This window comes from Brachionichthys hirsutus, chromosome 7, assembly GCF_040956055.1.
Source record: "Brachionichthys hirsutus isolate HB-005 chromosome 7, CSIRO-AGI_Bhir_v1, whole genome shotgun sequence".
NCBI classification, from domain to species: domain Eukaryota; kingdom Metazoa; phylum Chordata; class Actinopteri; order Lophiiformes; family Brachionichthyidae; genus Brachionichthys; species Brachionichthys hirsutus.
This window is the reverse complement of record NC_090903.1, coordinates 7,038,954-7,061,378: the sequence shown is the minus strand read 5'-3', so window position 1 is coordinate 7,061,378 and position 22,425 is coordinate 7,038,954. Positions and strand designations below refer to the sequence as shown.

At 41.7% G+C, this 22,425-nt stretch overlaps 1 protein-coding gene across 1 annotated transcript; it reads right to left on the bottom strand.

Annotated features, from left to right (window-relative positions):
• Window positions 1-488: 488 nt before the first annotated feature.
• psme4a (proteasome activator subunit 4a) lies at window positions 489-21,832 on the bottom strand. The gene is made up of 48 exons (XM_068740892.1): window positions 21,636-21,832; window positions 20,699-20,839; window positions 20,406-20,522; window positions 19,547-19,603; window positions 18,332-18,376; window positions 17,198-17,347; window positions 16,745-16,808; window positions 16,397-16,471; window positions 15,927-16,049; window positions 15,712-15,804; window positions 13,885-14,150; window positions 13,536-13,722; window positions 13,228-13,317; window positions 13,060-13,124; window positions 12,417-12,567; window positions 11,809-11,907; window positions 11,636-11,705; window positions 11,459-11,526; window positions 11,133-11,348; window positions 10,122-10,279; window positions 9,858-9,953; window positions 9,569-9,624; window positions 9,398-9,454; window positions 9,231-9,286; window positions 8,944-9,042; window positions 8,577-8,639; window positions 8,398-8,493; window positions 8,160-8,291; window positions 7,887-8,093; window positions 7,557-7,693; window positions 6,846-6,899; window positions 6,624-6,753; window positions 6,417-6,525; window positions 6,209-6,362; window positions 6,043-6,112; window positions 5,837-5,962; window positions 5,593-5,745; window positions 5,336-5,440; window positions 5,143-5,234; window positions 4,932-5,063; window positions 4,614-4,822; window positions 4,441-4,526; window positions 4,213-4,341; window positions 2,867-3,022; window positions 1,798-1,960; window positions 1,571-1,704; window positions 1,320-1,460; window positions 489-1,230 (listed from the first exon to the last, which is right to left on the bottom strand). Exons 1-47 carry the CDS (start codon window positions 21,830-21,832, stop codon window positions 1,326-1,328), a joined length of 5,568 nt encoding a protein of 1,855 aa, XP_068596993.1. The 3' UTR covers window positions 489-1,230; window positions 1,320-1,325.
• Window positions 21,833-22,425: the final 593 nt, after the last annotated feature.

Genomic DNA, 22,425 nt, shown 5'->3' with positions numbered 1-22,425 from the left:
GACGTATCTGGGAACGGGCCGTGATCGCATCTCGCCCCTCTCTCGGGGGGGGGGGGGGGGGGGGGGGGGGGGGGGGGGTCACTCATTTCAGTCCGCTGTCGCTTCACTGCAGCAAAAGGCGTCTCCCCCACGCTGTGGCTTGTATTGATTTAATAATGATTTAATCCGGTGATCTCGTGTCAGGGGGGGGGGGGGGGGGGGGGTCCGCCTGCTTTCAACAGGCTTATATAAAAATAAACATGTAAAAGTGCAATACCTCTGTAGAATACACGGTTTGTAACGCGTCAATAATACTTCAAAATGTATTTTTTTTTTTTTTAAAGAAACAATTTATTGACATATTATAAGCAAACAGATCTAAAATACAAATCACTTTAGTTTTGGCACTACTCTAAGTAATTGAGGTACTAAATGCTTTAATGCAGGAATTCAAGTCATCAGGGGAAAACATACATGAACCAGTCGTTTCTTCTCATTTTGGCTTTAAAAAAAAAAAAAGAACACACAAAAACAACAACAGCATAAAGGTAAATGAGAAGCGTTCACAAACAGGTCTGGTTGTTTCCTTGTGATTGATTCTCACAGCAAACGTGTCGCGGAACGCGGCGGCAGGGGAGCGTTTCCTCTCCCTCCGTTTGCAAAGGTGGAGGAGAACAGCTTCCGTTCCGTCGCTACACGACGCTCAGACATCTAACCCGGAACTCATTTCTACGGAAACATTTAAATAAAAACACTTCAAAAAAATAATTAAATGAATAAATATGGCTGTGCGTGTTTGCTATGTCATGTCATATTCGTATACGATGCATATAAACGTATCTAGAGCCACAAACATTGTGTGTTGCGTGTGTGTGTGTGTATAATCTAAAGGGGCCGTCATCAATAATCAATCGCCTGTGGCTCACACACTGCTGCAAGACAGTAAAGAGTGTGTCCGACACTGAATCGTTGATACTTGGGATAGAAATCCTGAGAAATGTGTGGGACACCGTCAGACGACTTCCAGCATCCCATAAACATGCACGCACACGCACACGCACACGTGCCCTGCCATGTTGATCCTTAAATATTAAGTATAGTAAAAATGTAAATGAGCCAAATACATGAAGACACACTTTGTCTGTCCTTCCGTCTGCCTCTCTTCATCCAGGGCGGCGCCGCCTTTCAGTCAAGAACTGGAGTGTCCGCTGCAATGCAGGCTGGTTCCAGTCAATCTGGGTTTGTCCCAAACTGAAGGACATAAATACACACAAATATAAGCGTTAAACACAAGGCACCCCCCCCGTGTCTCATGAGAAACACCGGTCAAAATGATTTACCTGGCCTTAGGCGTAGTAACAGGGGGAGACCAGTAGGTCAGTCAGAACCAGCAGCTGGTCATCGGTGAACTGCTGCTTGTGCTGCTGCCAGTTGTCGTGGTGAGTCCGTCTGAAGTTCGACAGAGCTTTCTTCACGGTCATCTGCAAACGAGCACGAGTTACAGCAACGCTACCGATGTCAGTAACAATATGAGGAGAGGCGGTAAGCAATGACTGCACACACACACACACACACACACACACACACACACCTCGATGGGCTGTGTGTCATTCAGGTGAGCGCTGAGGTCCATCAGCAGCTGAGGCATCCATGTGGGCACATCGTACGGGCTGGAGAGGATGCACGCACTCAGCCCAAGAACGCCAGCATGGCGCCGCACGAGGTCTACAAAATCCCAGCCAGAGGGACTCCATCAAACCGCAAACCTTTTGGCGTCATTGCATGTTCCCTGCGTAGCCGCCTTGAGAGGTTCCTTACCAGCAGAGGGTATGGTGTCCACTGCAGAGCCCAGCTCCCTCTTCCTTCTCTTGGGCAGGCAAGTCTTGCAGAGCTCCTCAAAATATGCTTGCATGGGGGCGTCCATGGATAAGAAGTTACACTGGAGGAAGCCACTGAGTGTAGTAGCAGCCATTTCTCGTACCTTCAAAAGGCAGACAGAGTAGATGTGAGGTGGAAGTTCAGATGTGAAAAATACCTTAAAGAGGATGAGGAAATGCTACAGGGCTTCTTAGACATGTGGTCATCCCTCCCCCAAAAGTTACTCTACAATCTTGTCATCATGGAATAATTACAACAATGTAACAGAGCACAACAACCACCTTGTGTGAACTGGCCAGCTGGGGACCGAGAATGGAACTGTGTGTGTGTGTGTGTGTGTGCGTAAGCATCTACATTCTCAGCATAACTTTTAAACGGCTGTTATTAAAATATTCTCCAGAAGAACTATCTCCTTTGAATTCAACAGGATCGCCGCCACGGCGAATCAGCTATAAAAGAACTCGTTTTGTTTAAAAAAAAAAAAGTAATTTAGGTTATTTTTGTGTTATTTAAGATACCAAGTAATATAATTAAAGACAGAAGATATTGCAGGGATTAAAAAAGAAATGTGTTGGCAGCAGTCATAATTTTCCACATGCATATTTAATAACTGGGACTCTTTAAAAAAGACTCGTAGAGCCACAGCCTGTAGAATCATTCTGAAGTTACATTAAAAAAGGCTACATTCCATACATCCATCATCTCCCACTCCTCTCCGCTCATCCTCCTTCAATCTGGATGTTATCTCTATGGCAACAGATTACTGCAGCCTGTGGGTTTCCATAGCAACACAGCTAGAGGAGCAGTAGAAGAAAGAGTGGAGTGCCAGGAGAGCCAAGTGCTGAATCACATTAGTGAAGCAGAAAGACAGTGAGAGCGCCTGCTAGCATAGAAAGAACATCCCGATAGATTGGAGGACGTTCCATCATCACGCCACCGTGTTCCCTCATCTTCCAGTGACGCCGGTGCCAAAACTGATGTTCCGTGTCATTCCGCACTCTGCTTGTACCTCCAGCTGCTCATCCTCCAGCAGTTGGATCACCAGCCCCCGCGCATCATTCACCGCTTTCTGGTCATTCATGAAGGTGAACAGGTTGTAGAAAACCATAACCTGGAGGTAGGTTAGCACCGTGTAGCGAGCGTGCCAGGAGCTGCTGCGAGCAATCTGCAAAGACCGATAACAGATCCATCAGGCATCTCAGAGCCAATGTTACCCAAGAGGAGGAGGCCACACCCTGGATTAGTGCACCATCAGGTTTACTGCAATGCTTCTTTGGAAATTTATTAAAACATTTTCAAGAGAGGAATCAAAATTTCTGAAGAAAAACAAATCCAAGCCTTTGATATCTTTATCAATGAATTAAGATTTTTTTTTTTTTTTATTACCTCTGCCGCGGTGGGGGTTATGAAATCACAGGCGCCGGTTTGTTTGTATGTTAGCAACATAACTCAAAAAGGCTCTTGCTGAAATTTGTAGGAAATGTTGGGAATGTTACCAGGAACAAATGATAACATTTTGGTGATGGTCCAGAAGAGATCCTGGATTATGGATGACTGACATTTTTGTTAACATTGCAGTAAATGGAGGTTCAAAAGTGACTATATTGGTTGATTATTGACCGATGTTTATAGATGTATAGATGTTTATATTGATTCAGTCATGTTAGACTCTTTTTTCAAAAATCTTAAAAATACACATCAAGTCCGATTCACTTTTACTTTTCATGGTTGATGTTGATGTAAAGCACGTAGAAAACAATTTCCAAAATGACTGTTTTTTGTAATTATTGTATTATAGCATCACAAATAAAATCTTATAATCTGTTTAAAAATGCCCTATTGTTACATTTCCAAAATGTTTGTACCTGCTTTTAACTTTGTGTTGCTATGTAGCTCATGTATATTTTCTCATGTAATAACTGCCATTTTAGTATTTTATTACTATTTTGACAGAGAGCCACGTGTGCATGTTTGTAAGTGTGTTGTTTGAGTGTGTGGATGTGTGTTTGTGTGCAAGGAGAGAGTATTTGTTTTTGTTTTGTTTTTTGATTGAGGACCCACTTGAAAATGTGATATTTCATCAAGGGTTTTTATCCTTTCAAATAAATAAATTCAAATTCAAATCACAAAAACGTATTTACTTGTTCCTATACTTTAGATATTTGATCTTGGGGTTAAATAATAGAGAAACCACAGAAAGAACACAGAAGAAAACATCAGAGCTAAGGTGTAACATTATTTGAGGCTACGATGCACAGTTTGTGCAGTGAAAAAATGAGTACAGATTGACGGGTATGTTTACTCATTAGGACAGGTTTTCCTACACATGTACTGTGTGTATTATTTATCACTCACCTCCTGTAGGGCACTGAGGACCATGGGGATCTGCTCTGAGTAGAGGAGGCCCTGAGACATCAGAGAGAGGCAGGTCTTTGCATCCCTCTTCAGCTCGTCATAACTGTCGTCATTCTCAACAGGAGCGATCTAGAGCAGGACGGTTAAACAGGAACACAGCAATCATTTCAAGCCCTTCTACGATGTGTGCATTAAGAAACAAAAATCACAGCCACAGCTGTATGTCACCTTAAAGAGCAGGGGAAGCAGCCGTAGCTGTTCCGTGACAGCAGTGGAGAAGGAGCGACCAGCGCTTGCAATCAGCCACTTCAGCACTGCAGAAATGTAACACGTGTTTGAGGAATGATTTTATAATTTTAATAGCAGGGGATTTGAATTGAGATGATCGACCATTAACCCACCCGTTTTGAGTAGCTTGATGGCTTGTGTCCTCTCATCCTGCTCCTCCAGCCCATTCTCCTCAATCACGTGGTTCTGGATCTCCTCATCGCCCTCGGTGAGAGGCTTCAGCTGGAGCAGGATGCGCTCTGTGAAGTCTGAGATGCGTGGGGAGGTGGTAGGCTGAGTGTAATGCAAGTTGACGTCAATCATGAAGATGTAAGTGAGCACGCTGGAAGGACACCAAAATCAGAGAGGATGAGGCAGAATTCACAGTAAAACTGAAAACGACAAACTTTACGTTCACATTTTAAAAAGGGCTTGCACGCCTTCTAGCTCACCTCCCAATCCGTTCCCGTACGTTCTTGTAGACCTGTGTGAGTTTGGGCTCCAGGTATTGAAGCAGCCGGTGGAGGAGCTCTGGAACACGCCACTCCTGCTGAGCCAGCCCTCCTTGCAGCACATAGAGACGACTGAACGGCAAAGCACACTTTGTTTTCAGTTTTTCATTCACATCAACGTCGGTGCCAGGCACCAAACCTTTCTACTCACCAGGCATCGACAAAGGAGCCTCCCTCTCCATTGACGGGAGACTCCATCAGCATCTCATACAGCCAGTGAAGCTTGCGCGGGTCCCTGCTCTCCTGTTTTGTGATAGAAGAAACGGGGCGGTATGGAAGGACAGATGAGTGACACACATTTAAACAGAGGAGGGCATAATGCACAGAAAGGGCCGAGGACGTACACAAGCTGTGGCAATGCAGGTGCCCCAGTCTGCATACGTCTCAACCGTGATGTTAGACAGAGCAGTGCGGATCAGTGGGCACAGCAGCTCCCAAAGGCTCTCAACCTGTAAAAAGACAAGCACTGGTTTTTGTCCGTGTAGTGAAGTCACGGGACATGATAGTACTTCTTTCACATTTAGCCGATTCCTCCGGAGGTATAAGTCCAAACACAGAATCTGTAGCCCCCCCGTACTAAGAGAGAGCTTCAGATACAAACCTGCGAGTAGCTCCAGTGCTTGCAGCCTCTGATCAGTCCAGAGATGATCTCTGCAACACAACGCTGCTTGCTCTCGTGGGAATCCGTCACCAGGCGCTCCATGTGCGGCCACAGCAGAGGAAGAAAGGCATCGCTGAAGTTGCGAAAGAGTCCCTGGAAGAACAGAAGAAAGGGATGGATTCCTCCCAACTCCTTGACTCGAGACTGCTCTTGCACCACTGCACTCATCCTCCTGGAATCTCACCTTGAACAAACAGAACCTGCGAGGGCTGAACTTGTCTTTGCCCTTACGGCCCTCGAGAGACAGAAACTCAATGAACTGGTTGATGAATACTGGGTCTGAGAAATGGTCATAGATGATCTGCTCCCGCTGTTAGGAAGGAGAGGAAAATAACTTTTAGTAGGTGTTCGTCACACGATTGCACATATGCGTTCTGTATGTGCACAAACCTCTGCCATTTCATCTCGGGTCAGATTCTGTTTGGGTTGCTCCTCCAGCGGTGCATACATCAACATTTTTCTGTAGAACAATAATGAAGTGTGGTTTATCAGAACAGGCAAACGTTGTGACTAGACATACACAATAATAACAGAGCAGGTCTTCTACAAGGACAACCTTGGCCAGCAGTAGTATCCCCAGTGCGTCTTCTCCACAAACACGCAGCCATCCCAGTCCTGCTGTGTGCGTGGCAGCCTGCTGCTGTTGTACTGGAGCCACTGGTTGTCTTGACGATCCCCTGCTAATATGTCACTTGGCTCCTTCATTCCACCTACCCACGCAAAGTTTGAGACGAGCTTAAGAACTCTAGCAAAAAAACAACAACTAATATTTACAACAACAAAAAACTTACAAAGCTCTGAGACACTGATGTGGACTTTTTTATGGGGTCTCTTAATTTGCTTCATTATGCCTGCGATGGCTGATATCGCCACCTACAGGAGAAAATAAGACATTACAAAAGTCAAGATTGGAACGCATTCATACCGTTTGAGAGCTTTACTACACGTCTCATAAATTGGGCGTGGCGCACCTTGCGGACATAAAGAGAGTCGTGGTTGAGGCTTTTGACAAAGAAGGACACGGCAGCTGGTGGCAGCTGGTGATCGTCTCTCAGCAGTAATGACAGAAAGCCAATTGCAATGTGTTCAAACTTCCAAGGCCTGGATCAGGTAAAAGCAAGTGAGACAGACAGTGATTGGTAAACAAAGAAGGTCTGATGAAGCAAAAATGGATCATCGTTCGTTAAACCTACATGTTCCTGTTGTTAATGCAGTCCAGCAGATCACTAATGAGCTGTTTGTAATTCCTGCAATGCATAGAACACCATTAGTGTTGATACCAGTCACATATTAAAATGGTTAGCAGAGTAAGCATAGGTGGAGGAAAGTATCAGGTGTGCTCTGTGATAGGAGAGTGTCATCGAGGACGAAGGGAACTATCTACAAGACAGTGGTGAGGACAGCCATGATGGACGGCTCAGAAACGGTGGCTCTGAGGAAAAGACAGGAGGTCGAGCTAGAATTGGACATGTCCAGAGGAGAGACGGGGACTATATCGGTAGAAGGATGCTGAGGATGGAACTGCCAGGAAACAGGGCTAGAGGTCGACCCAGGAGAAGATACATGGACGTAGTGAGGGAGGACATGAGAGTGGCTGGAGTTGGGGAGGACAATGCAAAGGACGGGGTGAAGTGGAGAAGGTTGATTTGCTGTGGTGACCCCTCCCGGGACAAGCTGAAAGTACAGTAGCAGATCTTCCTCCCCTTTCATTTTTACTAATTTTCTATAAAGGACTTTGTATCAGTGATGTCAGAAAAATTAATAAAAGACTGTTACTCACATCTACAACAGAAAATGTTAATGAAATGTATCGCTTGAGATTATCATTCTAGAAATCAAAATTAAATGCTTTATCTTCATATTTTTAAGGCCAGTTTATTGCCCCGTTGATTGTAGGAACTTACTCTAGAGATTCAGAGTTCTTGAGCTGCTGATTCTTGAGACCCTCTTCTTCTTCTTCTTTTGAAGGAATGGGATCCGCAGGGAAAGGATTTCCAGTCGTCATGAGTTGTTTGGCCACAGCACAGCTCTCATCAGAGACCTAAAGGAATGAAAACGATAACGCATATTCTATCAGAATGAAATTATTTATAGTGCAAGAGTGGATGAGATTTGATTTAAGAGAATTTGTTACAATATTAAAAGTATAAGAGTGAACGCTGATAAAATATAGGCTTTTCAATGAATAGCAAGTTCAAGTAAATAATTTGAAGTGCTCTTAGTGGTTTTCTTACAGTAAAGTCGATGTGGATGGTCCCGAATTTGCGATGGATTTTGTCTGCAAGGTCGTCAAAGAGCCGCACAATGGAGGGCTTCTCCAGAGACATAGCTGAGCTGAGGCCAGAGCGAACTATGGCGGGCCATGTCAGAGCAATGCAATTCCAGTTATGCAAATTGGCCAGGGACACTCTGTGATTTCCCATAAGACAATACAAGGCACCCTGAGGAAAGAAACAGTTTGAGAAAAATGCAACTCTGGATCATTGAAAATGTAAAATATGCCCTACTTTGAACTGCTGCTGTGTAACACTGCTGTTGTTCGGGTCTAGAAACTCCAGAAAATGAGGGACCAGATCTCTGTAGCAGAAATTGTAGGTTCCCAGTGCAGTGAATAAAACATTTTGAGCTCTGCTCCGAACCTGAAAGGCAATACAAGTAATATTATTAGTAGATTATTATTTAATTCAAGCGTATTACACACACAAATTAGTACATCAGTGATGATATGGTAAAAACAAAACTCACTTGACTGTAGGTGCTTGTAGAAAGCCTCAACAGATCTCCCATCAGCTCCTGATGAATACTCCTGTACTGCCATCCTTCTATCGTCAGCTTTCGCAGCTGACAGAAATACAAGATTCAAAATAAGAAATGCTAAAATTACGATGACATGCAAAAACATAATTCCTCTAAAGACAACGTACCTCCTGCTGTAGCGTTACTCTTTCGATGAGGAGAGCTCTGATGTGTTGCTTTTTGCCATTAAGCTGCAAAAACAATAGGACGTCAGTAAAGGACGGCTCAGTAAGAAAGTGGAGCCACGCATTGTTTTCTCCTCTCTTTTTGTTTGTTAAGGAGTCAGTTTTGAAATGGAAGCTTTGTAACAAACTGCCGTTACATATTTAGTATGAAGACAACAACTATGGATTTTCTTATGTGAATTGGGAAAAAAGAATTTGTTGGAGCGTCAAGCTAGGGCTTCTTTAACTCTAAATCTACACCTGGTCAATATGCAATATACCGGTAAGAGAAAATAAATAAACGGAACCAAAGTACAATACAATGTCTCACCCTGTTTTCCATTGATTTCTTCACATGGTTGAAGCTCTTCCAGTGGGAGTCAAACTCAAATTTGTGACACCCTTTGAAGTGCAACAGGTCACTGATAATCTGAAAGATTCCGCAGACTCATTAGTGAATGTCGGAGAGAAACTTGCAAAGTTCAATGGAGAAAATGCGATTCAAATAAGGTGTTTAAGTCTAACAAGGAAATTTAGACTTTTGTCCCCAAAACAAAAACGAACAAATTAAGGTTAACACTTTAAAGTACACAGACTATTATGTTACAGCCTGCCCACCTTGATGATGGAGAAAAGAGACTTTGTGTCGTCTTCCGAGTGTTCCAAGATGTACTCTGCAAGAATAAAGATAGAACACAAGAGGGCAGGAAATATAACAGAGATATTAAGATTAATACAACCGCAACTTTGTTAAAGAAGACATGAAGACAATGCGCAACACTTACGCAGCAGCCGTCTCATCACACGACAGATAGCATCTCTGTAATTGTCTCTGGATTCATCTGGAGGTGAAGATACTACGGTGTCAGGTTACCGGTATGTTCCATTTACTTCCATATTGTACATGTATTGTGAGCAAAACTTTAACCGTTCAACTTAAAAAGAGCCGTACGCACCGTATTCAATGCCTGTGTAGAGAGTGGTGTCATCTAGATTCACCATGCTACGGACCCTGGGAAGGAAGTTGAAAGTCAATTTAATTAAAATGTTTGTAGAATTAAAAATGTCTATTTAAGTGTTTCTACTTAATACATGTCAGAATTAATTGTCAAACCCCTTCTCGAAACTATCCACACTTCTTCTACCGGTAATTATCTTTCCAAAGAAGATTTCAACTAAAATCTGTTCTCCAATAATTTGACTTTTGGTCAGGGCAGTCTTTATGGTGAGAAAGCAAATGCTCACAGCTCAGGAATGGGCTCTCCTTTCAGGATTGGCATCAGAGACCCAGCTCCCAGGAGGCAATGCTGAACAATGGTCAGGCTCTGCAGGACATCGTCTCTGAAAAACATCAAATCAACACCTATACTTAAAAAAAGAAAGACATTACAGAAAAATCCAAAACAACAACAAAAGACCAATCCAGCATAAAGTGAATGAGTTCAGTGGAAGTCAGAATGTAATTATCGTCAGGAGTGACGCTGAAGAGCTCGAACGGTTGCTACTCACCTGCTCATGTCCTGTTCTCCCATTGTAAATCTTTGAAGGCGCTCAAGTTCTGGCTGGAGGATCAGGTCCAGTAAATGAAAAGCAAAGGAGAGTTCCTCATCACTGGGCGTGTGCCACCTGATATCCAAGTTCCACAGGTCCCCAGGCCGACCCCAGTCCTACATGGGATTAATAAAACACGCAAAGTTTACACTTTAGTGTATCTGTCTTTCTTTAAATATTGAAAGGTACACAGAAGTAAGTAATTTCAGCATTAATCATAAAACACTTATCCACTGACACACCACAGAACATCCTTTTCTCAAGCCTGCTCTTCAGCTGCCAACTTCGGTAACCACAAGTGAGACTGAGCTCTCTCTCTGGTGTTTGTCCCGCTTCCATCAGGGAAGCGGTTCAGGACAAGAAGAAGCAGCACTGTAAGGCTCAGAAACAGCTTCTTCCCCAGAGCTGTGAAAGCAGTCGTTCCCTTGCAGTGAGCCAGGACGCTCTTTGCCTGTCTCACTGTGCTGCTGTTGCTGATTTGCACTATTGTTTGCCGATTCTCATTATCTAGTGTATATATATTGTTGCTTTAAGAGAGATTTTGTTTTTCGTTATGTTCCGACGAGTGCCTTAAGCCGTGGGCCTTCACACGATTTTATTATGTTTACATAATGATAATAAATTTTCTTGAATCTTTGGCACACAGGCAGTAATGATAGTGATCCATCATCCCTGCCTCTACCAAAGAAGAGACTTGATGGGCTCAAAGTACAGACCTCCTTTTTAGGCTAACAGTCTAAAGATGCGCAAGGGCAATCAATCAAGGTCATAGTTAAAGTATCATAGAGTTAGCTGGCTTGACCTGGATTATGGAAAATGTCAAGAGGTTTTATGACTGTTTAGATGAGGAGAATCAGAATATTTATTTGGTCGATTTGTGGCCTCAATTAAAGAAGCAAGAACATTACCGTTTATGGATTTAGAAACATTACTGATATTCTGACATGTACAACCAATCGATGCCAGTACCTTGATGGGTAAGTAGTCATTGATTGGCTGCTGGAAGCCTCCTGGCACACTGCAGAACTCCGTGGGATAGATGAGTGCCAAGGTGCGAAGGGTGTGGTAGAGCAGTTTGCTAGCAAGAGTGTAACCCTGCTTACACTTCAGGTGGAGCGTCAGCTGCAGAACCTGGACCAAGTCTAAGCGGTACGGCAGGATCTTGTCACCCTCCACCCGGATCACCTGGGAAAAGAACATGGTGAACAACAGCATTATGGTTTATAAAATTAAACTGCTGGGAATACACGGATTTAGGGATTAACCATAGAACCGTACGAGTGCTATTATATCACCTCTGACAGTAGCTGGAGATTCCACAGCAACTCCTTGTCAAGCTCTTCTTCATTCAACACCTCTTCATCTGTTAAAAAAAAAAAAGGTGACATATGACGCAGAAGAAAACATGAGTCGTTCATACAATAACCTCTCCTCATAGAAATGCTTCACCCCCCTGTGTGGTGAGCACTTACGAAAAGCAATTTGGTTTATGGCATTACAGCAGTGTGGCACGAAAAGCTTGAGCGCCTCAGCAGGGCGGCACTGCAAACAAAGGTACAGCAAGGATTCAGACAATAAAGAAGGAGGCCAGAAAAAGGTCCATGATAGCAGGACGCAGGAAGTCATTAAGGAGACAATAATTCACCTTGGAAGCAGCTCTGCACATGTCAGCCACCATTCTCCCCGAAACTCGTGTTTCAAAGATGTTGGTGGTGGCGAAGTTAAACACCTTTTCCAGAGCCACCTGTGCAAACATGATAGAGGAATTCGCATGTACAGATTAGGGTTGATCAGAAGCTTTCAATAATTATCAGTCTTGAAGAATCAGAGGTTTTGAGATGTTTCATCTCTTCATTTCTGTCTCAAATCGCGACAGTTTCCCTCATAATTAAGCCGAGAAGGCCACCAGATGTATTTATTAAAAACTGGCATCCAATTGTTTTTATCCATCTGTGATAAAGAAAACGATTGCACCAACGCTTGCTTATATATTAGCTGGTAGACAATGACTCATTCCGTTTACTGTAGCCCCATCTATCGCTGCCTTTATTTTATGCATTAGCATGTCATTTGCTGCCAAGTTGGCTTTGATATGCTACATCGTGTACGAGCCTCCCTGGCATGCAGTTTGTGATGTGAAAATGATGGTGCATTCTTTTCAATATCATCACAAAGATTGCAATTTAGAGTGAAACATATATTATATCAAGATATATATAGAAAACATAGAAAATGAGAAAAGTGTGCATTAACCGTGATGATTTCCAAGGAGCACTGTGTCAGGATGGTGCTGAAGGTGGAGGACAGGCCGAGCTCTAACAGACTCTCCAAGTGAGTCATTTTCTCTGTTTCTGTCTCCTCCCGGGTTTGTTCCAGAGTACTGGTATCTATCAGGGCAAAACATCTGCGTAGACAAAAACATCTTTGAAGCCAAAATGTTACTTTACTTCAACCCTGAATAGAGGAAAAGGCAGTTGGATATGAGGCTGGCTATATATGCAAGCAGAATTCATCCACTTACATACCTGGATATAAACATAACAAACGTGAAACTTTAAAATAAAATCCATCACGGTGATTTGTTGTTGAGAAGTGTTCCGTCTCTGTTTAGCAACATCATATCCAAATGTGTTCTACATGGTTCAACATTAACGGCTGCCCGGGGCATGTACCGGTAGACGCTCATTTCGGACAGGCATATTTGTGGGCAACCATCAAATGTTTTCGTTAAAAGTTGGAATGACAAGATGTGAATATAAACAAAGGATAAAAACAAAAATGGAAACATACATGAACCACTTAGGTTGAACTACAGAATGTGGAGACGTCATTGTTACCAAGTCTGCATTTCTGAGTGAAATGTTGCAGCTGAATGACTCGTCAGAGAAGCACGTACCGGTCCATGAACTGCAGCACAAAATCTTCAAACTCAGCTGAAGCTGAGCACATTTCCCTTTCCACCTGAAAGTTGAATAAAAGAAGTGAAAAAAAAGATGTAAACAATGACCATTTGATCATCCTGTGTTCAATAACAACAAAGGGAGCCAATCTAATAGTGAAGCACCTCCGTCAGGTCCGTTCTTTCGTGTAGGGCAGACGAACAGTCCACCAAAGGCACAAGAGTGACAAACGTAGCGATGAACTGGAATGTGATCTGCATGGACAGGAAGGAAGTTCACTTTATATTCAATAGGTTTTATCAAAACAAAAATCCTCAGACAGAATGTGAGGAAACGACTCTAAAAATGCAAGATGTTTCCAACACGTACACCTCTCTGGGCAGGTCACCGAGATGTTTTAATTATTCGTGTCCTGTATATTTGGATATATTTTAACATTCTTTTGAAAAATGTGAATATTGCTGGAGCATACCATGCACTTGCTGAAGTCATTTGGGTCGACGCCTGGCAGGGCTCTCATTAACAGGGGCAGCATATGAGTGGGCCCCTCAGGAAAGTGCTGTCCACCTGCCACTAGGCTCCGGGCCACACCAATCATGCAGCTCAAAGTGGCTGTCAGCTGGTGGGGCTCGGTTAGAGTCTCCAGAGCGGGGTACGTTCTATGAAAGAGATGAAGGACAATTATCCCTTTGTGTTCATCTCAAAGGGCGGCCTTGTGTATTATCTAAAGCGGAAAACTGCCAATGACATTTCCATTTCTAAAAAAAGCAGGACATGGTTTTCATCCTTGAGTTTCTCAAGGATGACCAATACGAACTTACTTCTCCAGCACAGGGGGAATGACCAACTCGGGCCTCATTAGAGCGAGATTTTGCAGAGCATGGGCTGCATCGAGACTTCCTGTCTTGCTGAACATAGCCAGCAGGACCGGTTCCATCATGCTCTTCACAAAGTCTGTGATGTCCTCCTCAGTGAGCTTATGGCTGTCGGGTACCGGCGTGCGCCACGTCGGCTTCTTGTAGCGCTCTCGGTGCAGCCGCCGTACCACACTGGCTGGGAGACGCTGGAGCAGCTTCATGAGCTTCATCTGGACATGAAGACATAGGTGCAGAAAAACACAGGTTGACAGTGTACCCCTACGTAGTCTGGACAAATGGATAGGAAGAGGCTATTTTAGGGACCATCTGGAGACACATGATGGTAACATACATACAAACAAACCAATACGCTGTGAGCACAGCTCCATGTGCAGGCATGCAAATTAACAGACCGTTTTAATTAAATACATTCACATTGATTTCATGACTTCCTGTGGCATGAACACTATTTTTTTTATACACAGTAAGATTTATAATATCCACTTTTCCTACACAGTGGTTGAGACAATGCAAAACTTTTGTTTTTTGTAAGGATCTGTGATGTCCAAATACCTTTTACCGGTATTCTAATCCGATTGCAAAACATTGTTTACATGAAATGAAACCACAGGCCGGCCAAACATCTCACCAGCCAAGAATACAAACAGAATCACACCTCCAAAAATAAAGGTTTGTGTATGAGGACGCACGGCTGCCGCTGCTGCTTCAAACTTAGCAGCAGGAGATCCTCAAAACAGAAAGGCATGTGGATCGCTGCCCAGTGACCTTCAATAGCCCTGCAACCGTCTCACTCGCATGTCCTTTCATCATTTCTGAAGTCAACACGGAACTGAATCTCCAGTAAATGCAACATTCTGGATGCTTCCTAGACATTTTGTAAGCATCTCTTATAACTTTGTCGTTAAAACACAGTTATGAAATAAGTACGAGTCACATTACTTATTTCTCTTTTTACATTAGTCATATATTTTTGTACAGTACAATCATACCCAAACTACACAGAATTTACATTTGCAACAATGTTTATTTTAAATTGTCTTTTTTAGACATTTTGTTTCTTTTTTGTATATTTTCCAATTTTATATTTATTTCTGGATTTAGTTTAACCGCCAACAAGATAAATTCACTCCTATAAGGAAGTTGATAACTAACAGGATCTGGAGCTTTTCATACCTTATCTCATACCGTAATACCCATCTACGCTTGTCAAGTCGGGCACAGTAGAGGAGATCTTTAAAACATGTGGAAATATAAAGATGTGTGGCTGTTCCTCATGGCAATACAAATACTACTTCTGCGTCCCACAGTACGCCGTCTCAACATAGTACTGCAATTATACTTCAAATGAGCTGGATGTCTGCTCTAAACTGGACATATGCAAATCCTCATGACTTGAATTGCTGCTGTAATTCTCATGATTCTTACACTCATTAAATTCTCATAAACACAGTCAGACAATACATGCAAAAAACTTTAGGATGTTTTTCTTTTGAAAATAATGGCAATTGTTTCTTTGAATAATTAATGCTATAGAGAAACACTAGTAAAAAAGTTAAGACAACAAGTTGGTAGGGGCTTTAAGATAGCCTAACATACTCTAAAAGGTAGATAAGTCACTAAAAAATGAAAGTAGTGGAGAACTGTTAATTATATGGAATTGCCTGTCCAGAATTACTTTAATTAAAATGCTAATGGTTGTTCCAACAAACCAATATGCACATTCTATTGGTTTAATCAGATTTGAAGAAATGCAAACAAGATATGACTCACCAACCAGCGGCCATGGTTTGATGGATGGAAGAAGGATGCGATACTGTTGAAAAGGCTGATGAGCTGTGCTTGAGCGTGTTTGCTGGGTCCTCCCTTAAAAAAAACAACAACAAAAAACACAGTAAGAGGAACAGAGACTAAAAATCTCAAATTAATTGTAGCTGCAATTGTTTTTTTTTGTTTGTTTTTAAAGATGAGAAAAGAAATGGTTGTACCAGGAGTGATGAAACCCAAAGCCCCACATGGCTGATGTCATAGGCATTGGTGATGTACCGTGGTACTATCATTTGACTGGTCCCCACTGGGAGATTCAAACTCCTCAAAATTCTTGTGAAAATCTGAAATGTGAAAAAAACAAGTATAGTCTAATATTCTCATATAAAAATGAACTAAAATACAATGTCATAATTCTTGCTCCTCGGTATTATGGTGTTGCTTAAAAGCATGGAGCAAAACAGTCATTGCAATGAGAGAAAAAAAAACATGACGCAAGTCTCATCCTGTCAGCGACAGAGCATCAGGGAAACCCGAGAGCTTGCTTCTCTGATGAGTAGTGATGGACATGAAATACACACCCTGACCCCAAATTGTGAGCATGACAACTTGTGCCACACAACTCTAAACAAACATGTACAAATGGCGTAATGGGTAGAAGAAAGGAAAAAAAGAAAAGAAGACAACAAACCATTGGGATGTAAGGATCCCAATCGATGTAGCCAATGTTGTCATTGGCCAGGCGAGCAAAGAGGCTGACCAAATTCTGCAAAGATATACGGCAGCATGTTATTATGGGAACAAGGAATCACTAACTATTCCACATTCAGTTCATAAACAAATGAATATATGATTGGTTCTGTGTTTGGTCAATGTTCTGGAATGGAAATCCGCATCTTAATTTCTTTGCAGTTGTATTCGTTGATGATGTGTCCTAAAATAGACATAAATCTGCTCCTGTCCTTCTGTGTGTCGAGTGTAAAACACAACATTTTGAAATCAAATGTTTGGCTGACGTTAGAAAAAGGAAGCTACTCACCACTTCCCAGCTTGGAAGATTTTGTACAGATACCCATAAGCCGACAAACTCATCGAACCACAACCTGTCAGACAAACAAATGGTAACAAAACCAAACCACAATTCCAACAACTACAGACGTGCCATTTGACAGACAGAATCGCAGAAACAGTGGCGTAGGAAAGGGCTCCAATTTTCCTTCTCATCTCTCCCGACTCATAAATGTACTCATAAATGCAGAACTTGTTGTTTATAACCAGTTAACATTTTAATCTAGCTCTGTTTATACAGTAGGTCAAAGATGCAAAATCTGTCTATGGGCTGCCAAAACACAGAACATGTACGGATAATTATATTTGCTTAAGCTTAAATGTGGAGTTAATAATGACTTAAATGCAAAATGGAGCACATTCTTTAAAAGAAAATCATATTTCTTCAACAACTAGTCTCAAAGCAAGTACTTCAGCTTCTTACTTGAATCCCTTGTTGTGCAGCTCTGGAGGCAGAGTTGTAGGTAGAAAGATCTCAAAGTAGCTTATTGCTCTTTGCATGGTGACATCAAATGGACAGAGGAGTGGTCGCCACTCATCCAGCATCTCCTGAGTAGCAGACACTGAAAAGTATCTGTAAGCACAAAAACACAATACCATTTTTTTTTTTTTTGCAACATTGAGCCACTGAAAAGTGATGATAACAATATTACTGATATGACTTATCAGCTTAGAATAGATATAAATGGAAACTTGAACCGTGACAACCAGCAGCTTATAGAGCGCTGGAAAGATGGACGAGCCTCTTAGATCCCCTACAAATCACATCTGAACACGCTCCAGAAATACTAAAACCAAACTTAAACGTCAATACTTTAGAGAAACTAAACTATATTAATTTCATTTACAAAGACCTTATTAAATAGGTTGATGGCAAACACATTGGTTTTCTATTCTTAATCTATACATGTGTTATGTTGACATTAAAGCCAATACATACATGAACCACCAGCTACTGAAATGTCAATGCTCAAGTGTAATATTACACAAACAGAAGTTTGCAAGTCATGCCCCTGGCACAGTTTAGCTGTTTGGCTAAATCCTGTGGTTAGCCTGGGCTCATGGTCCCTCAGGGGGATTTGTTTCGTTGGTTTTGTTGTTGTGTAAGCACTGCAGGCTATATCAGGCCACCTATCACTAGTGAATCCAAATTCACTGGAGACCATGATACACTGTTTCTTCTAACAAGGCCACTTCCCAAGGCCTCAACACAGACCCAGTATTGACGACTCGCTCCTCTCAAGAGATACAGGGAACTCTCACACCAGACAGAATTAGATGAGATAATAGGATTATCTGCCTAAGTATAAAGTGAGAGATGAGTCTCAGTGCTTCCTCAAATCACTTCACAAGTAGGGTGAACACATTCGGGGACGCACCGGTGATAGCGAAGACGTGGAAGGAGCGGAATTTAGTGATGCAAGAAACACGAGGAGTCAGTCTTATATAAATACTTATACACTACAGTGAGTGAAATATAAATCTAATTAAAAACAAATCACAGTATTTGATTAAAGCCCTCAGGGTTTAAATCAAAAATCAATTAAGATTTACTTACGGTCTGCAGCTCTTCACGAGTGTTTTTAGCAAATTTTCCACAGAGCTGTATTAAAAACAAAGAGAAATGTCAAAGCAACACTGAAACAGTGTTAGAGTTAAACAAGCTCCACACCAACGCGACCTGAATCTGATTGCATTCACACAGCAACGTTTTTACACACCTGACTGGTGCACAGTAAACAAAAGCCCTCATGGGCTGGTATGTAGAGAGGAAGATGTATGAATGAGACACTAACAGGTTATAATGCTTCAATGAAAGCAAACATAGTAATTGTATGCATATTTGTATGTTAATAATTCCACTAAATCTTCATTCATAGCATGTTGCCTCCTAATGTTTTAACAGGGTTTACATGCGATTTGGAATCCTTGGCTAAAAATAAACATCTCACACATCACAAACACCCGGCATGGTGATTATATCACATATAGGCAGCAAACGCTGGACTGCGGCCACACAACAGCGTTGGAGGGTCGGGACAAATACAACCACAGCTTTTGAGCCCCATGTCCACAATCCCACCAATTTGGTCACATGCAAGCCCAAGCCATGCCCTGTTGGAAATATACGGTCAATCCCAATCAAGTCACTTTGTAGTGGTCATAATTCATATTCAATTGTCTAACGGTGGTTGAAATATGGGTGACATGAGGCAATATCTGAATGCATGTTTCGAGTTTAATGTTGTGTACTGTTAGCATTACACACAAGGGCCCCTGACCAGGGTCAACATCATGCACTTCAAATCAGCAGGAACTGGGAAAAGCGAGTGTCATGTTACAAAATGCTTACATGCCCAAGGAAGAGGAACCCCAGACTGCACTATATGACCTTTATACTCGAGTTCAAGGGAACCCTCACGTTCACCTCGACAAATTTCAGAGACAAGATCTGGCACGCCTCTGTGTCTCCTAAAAATGCTGAGCGGTTGTGGCGCTATCGCCAAGTTTCAAGTGAGCTGAGAGGAGCATGGAATGGCATACATTCTCCTAACATGGGTTTTACATAAATACTCACACACATACATATATATATTAGCTGCAGTGCGACGGTCTCAAATATGACTGAAATGTTAACATTGATTCTGTCTTTTCTTTTATTACAAGTGCCATATGGGGTGTGTCCAGTTTGTTTTGTTTTCCACATGCACCGTACAAAATGCCTCAAAAAAATGTATTCCAAGTAAAACACAGAGAGAAGAATTTTCCTTACCACCTCTGAACCAATTTTAGCATTACGAGTTTAGAGGATGAACAAGGCCGTGGAGGACTGAATGTTGAAAGGAGACAAAGGCATAAAGGAAACCTTCAGCACACAACAAAGAGCCAATCACTCAAAAATATGAACACAGTATGCTTCAAATTCTGTAAATTATCATGAATTTATGTTTTGTGTGCGTAAGGATAGTTTAGAAAGGGGCAAGCAAGGAGTCTGCCAAAGCAACTTGCATTCTTCTGCTATAACATCAATGGATGCAGTAGCAAGGCATTTGTGTGGTTAGCATTCAATGTTCCCATTGAATCATAAGAGAGCACCTCGCACTGCTTGCACCAACTTCATAAGGAACTGATAAAGATGTTGTACACAGAGTCAAAAACCTTTGACATATTTTTTTATAACGTAAAGGTCCCAGTGTGTTGTTAAATGCATAATTATGAAGGATATATATTTAAACATAAATAAAATGAAGTATCTCGGTTTTTTCAGTAATTAGTTATTAGTGCTGGATTACATACAAAATAAGATTTTACTTAATTGAAAAATGGCTTAATTCTATTTGATTAAAGGCAAACAAATACATGTTTAAAGGCTGTGTGTCATATCGAGTTTGTACTTGATATTGAAGACTTGTGATGGTACATTCAAATAAATAAAAATCACATAATTCTATTTCCAAACGTTGCCACTAAGCATGATCTGTTGTAGCAACAATCAAAAAGAGTGTGCTCGTTAACGAGTGTACCCTTCTTGTTGGAATCATCAATGGTTTTGCTAAATTCTACAAATAAGCAGGCTTTTTTAAAATTATTATTAACAATATCAACAGAAAGAGTAAAGAATGGCGGCCTACTCAGGGAACCAGTTAAGGCCCAGGTGCTCGGTCTTGGAGAAAAGAATACGGTCATACAACTCGTACAGTGGTCTCCAACTCAACTCGAGGTCATCTCTCGACAGAAGTTCCCTTTTCCTGATGGACGAAGGACACATACATATCAGATAATTATGCAGAACTAGCCAACAGAAAATACATGATATTAATATAAATGTATTTTATATAAACCAACGTTTGTCCTCGAGTACAATAAAGAGTGCTACATAAACCAAATTATCATTGGTCCATGCCTCATTTCAAACCAGTCTTACTTGAGGAGGTTGATAAGAAGCCGAGCAAGGCTCTGCCTCATGCTGATCTCCAGTCTTGGGATGATCAGTAGCTCATATAGCAGTTTTATGAACAGCACATGGTCTTCTTTGCTAAACTTCCTCCCATATAGTCTCATGTACCTGAATAAAAAGGACAGATTTAAGGGCAATGGATTTAGTTTCAAAATGCGCGAGTTGTCAGCACCAGTGTAAACATATAAATATAAATATAATACATTTTAAGTTACTTTATGCTTAAAAAATTGAATACTATAATAAATACAGAAAAATAATGTTGACCAATACAAACTAAACACTGTTTAAATGCCTAAATACTGCTGAACAGCATCTGGGTAAGCTCACAGTAAACTTTCCATCTCTCAATGCATCGGCATTGGAGACCTGACCAAGCACAACAGAAGTGACAGTAATCCGTATATGCTATGATATTAATTACTATTAAACAGCTGGGAGATAAACAATCGGACAAAATACAATGCTGGACTGTATTGGTTTCAATGAGCATTGCTAAGTGTCATGAAACTTTTAATAGAGCAAAACAAGTGAAAACTTCAAATGCACCTAAATTAAAAACCTTCGGTCGTGTTTTCACACCCAACAAGTAACCCAGAACTCCAGCAAAGCAGCATGCTTTGATATGTGTTTGAGTTTGTGAATTTGCGTCGTTTTTGTAATCGAAACTTTTCTTTCTGAAGTGCGTTTTGGCCCTTGTCGGCCACCGTAGGAAACACTTTTGTAGACCGTACTTTAAAAGGCATAAACTACATTAGATGACCTGAAAAAATTCACAGATAAATTATGCGTAATAGGCTCTAAATTATTCATCTTAAATAGTATTTAATATTGAACATAGCAAGTAAGAAACAACTGATAATGTGGCGTCAGGCTACTAAACATGCACTTTAGCGTCACTTACGTTGAAAGGTTCCTGGTCCAGAACAACACGCCAGGCCAGATCTCTCTGAGCTGAACAGCTCTGCTCAAGTTCCCTTTGATTTTTCTCAACATGTCGTTTGATTCATCGTCAAGCCTGTCCGCGTACGGTAGAAGTCTGTTGTAAACGATGTCTTTTTGAGGAACAAATCCCAATTTGTCAGACCGTGTCTTGTCCATATTGTACATTTACTAGCTAGCTTAAAAATGCTAGCAATTTCTTTCTATTTAACTTGGTACGGGTTCCCGGTGCACGTCCGCTATGCTACCGGCACCGGGCTAATATGACGGCTCGCTATTCCCAGGCTAATCTTTTTAGCTAACCTCTCTTACGTTTAATCCTGGGTCTGATGTGACTAACTAACGGTAGATTATGATTCACAAGTTGACTAAAAATAGGTAAATAGTGTTATCAGAAAAAAAAAAAACATGACTAAAGGTCACCGTATAAAAATGATAAGGCTAACAAAAAACAACCCGCAGCTTGTCTGAGGAACGCGTCGGCGCTCGGAAGGCTCTATTTCAGTTAACGAAATGCTAAAAGCCCGACACGGAGCTAAATGTTTAGTTAAAGTTAGTCCTCTGCTACACGAGCAATCATTAACCAACGTCGAGTGATTCACCCAACTACAGCAAAGTGGCGAGCAGACACCGCCGAGCTACAACACGCGAAACACCACCGTCATATCCGCTCGATTAAGGCAGAACTACATTTCCCGGCGTCCCCTTGTCCAGCCATGCTTTTTATAAATGCTGATCCACTTACAGAGGAT

Coding starts and splice junctions, on each gene's coding strand:
- psme4a (XM_068740892.1), bottom strand. CDS start 21,832: ATGGACAAGACACGGTCTGACAAATTGGGATTTGTTCCTCAAAAAGAC. Junction 16,050..16,396: donor GGGATCCTTACATCCCAATG/GTTTGTTGTCTT, acceptor TTCACATTTCAG/ATTTTCACAAGAATTTTGAG. Junction 8,640..8,943: donor AGAAATCAATGGAAAACAGG/GTGAGACATTGT, acceptor TTGTTTTTGCAG/CTTAATGGCAAAAAGCAACA.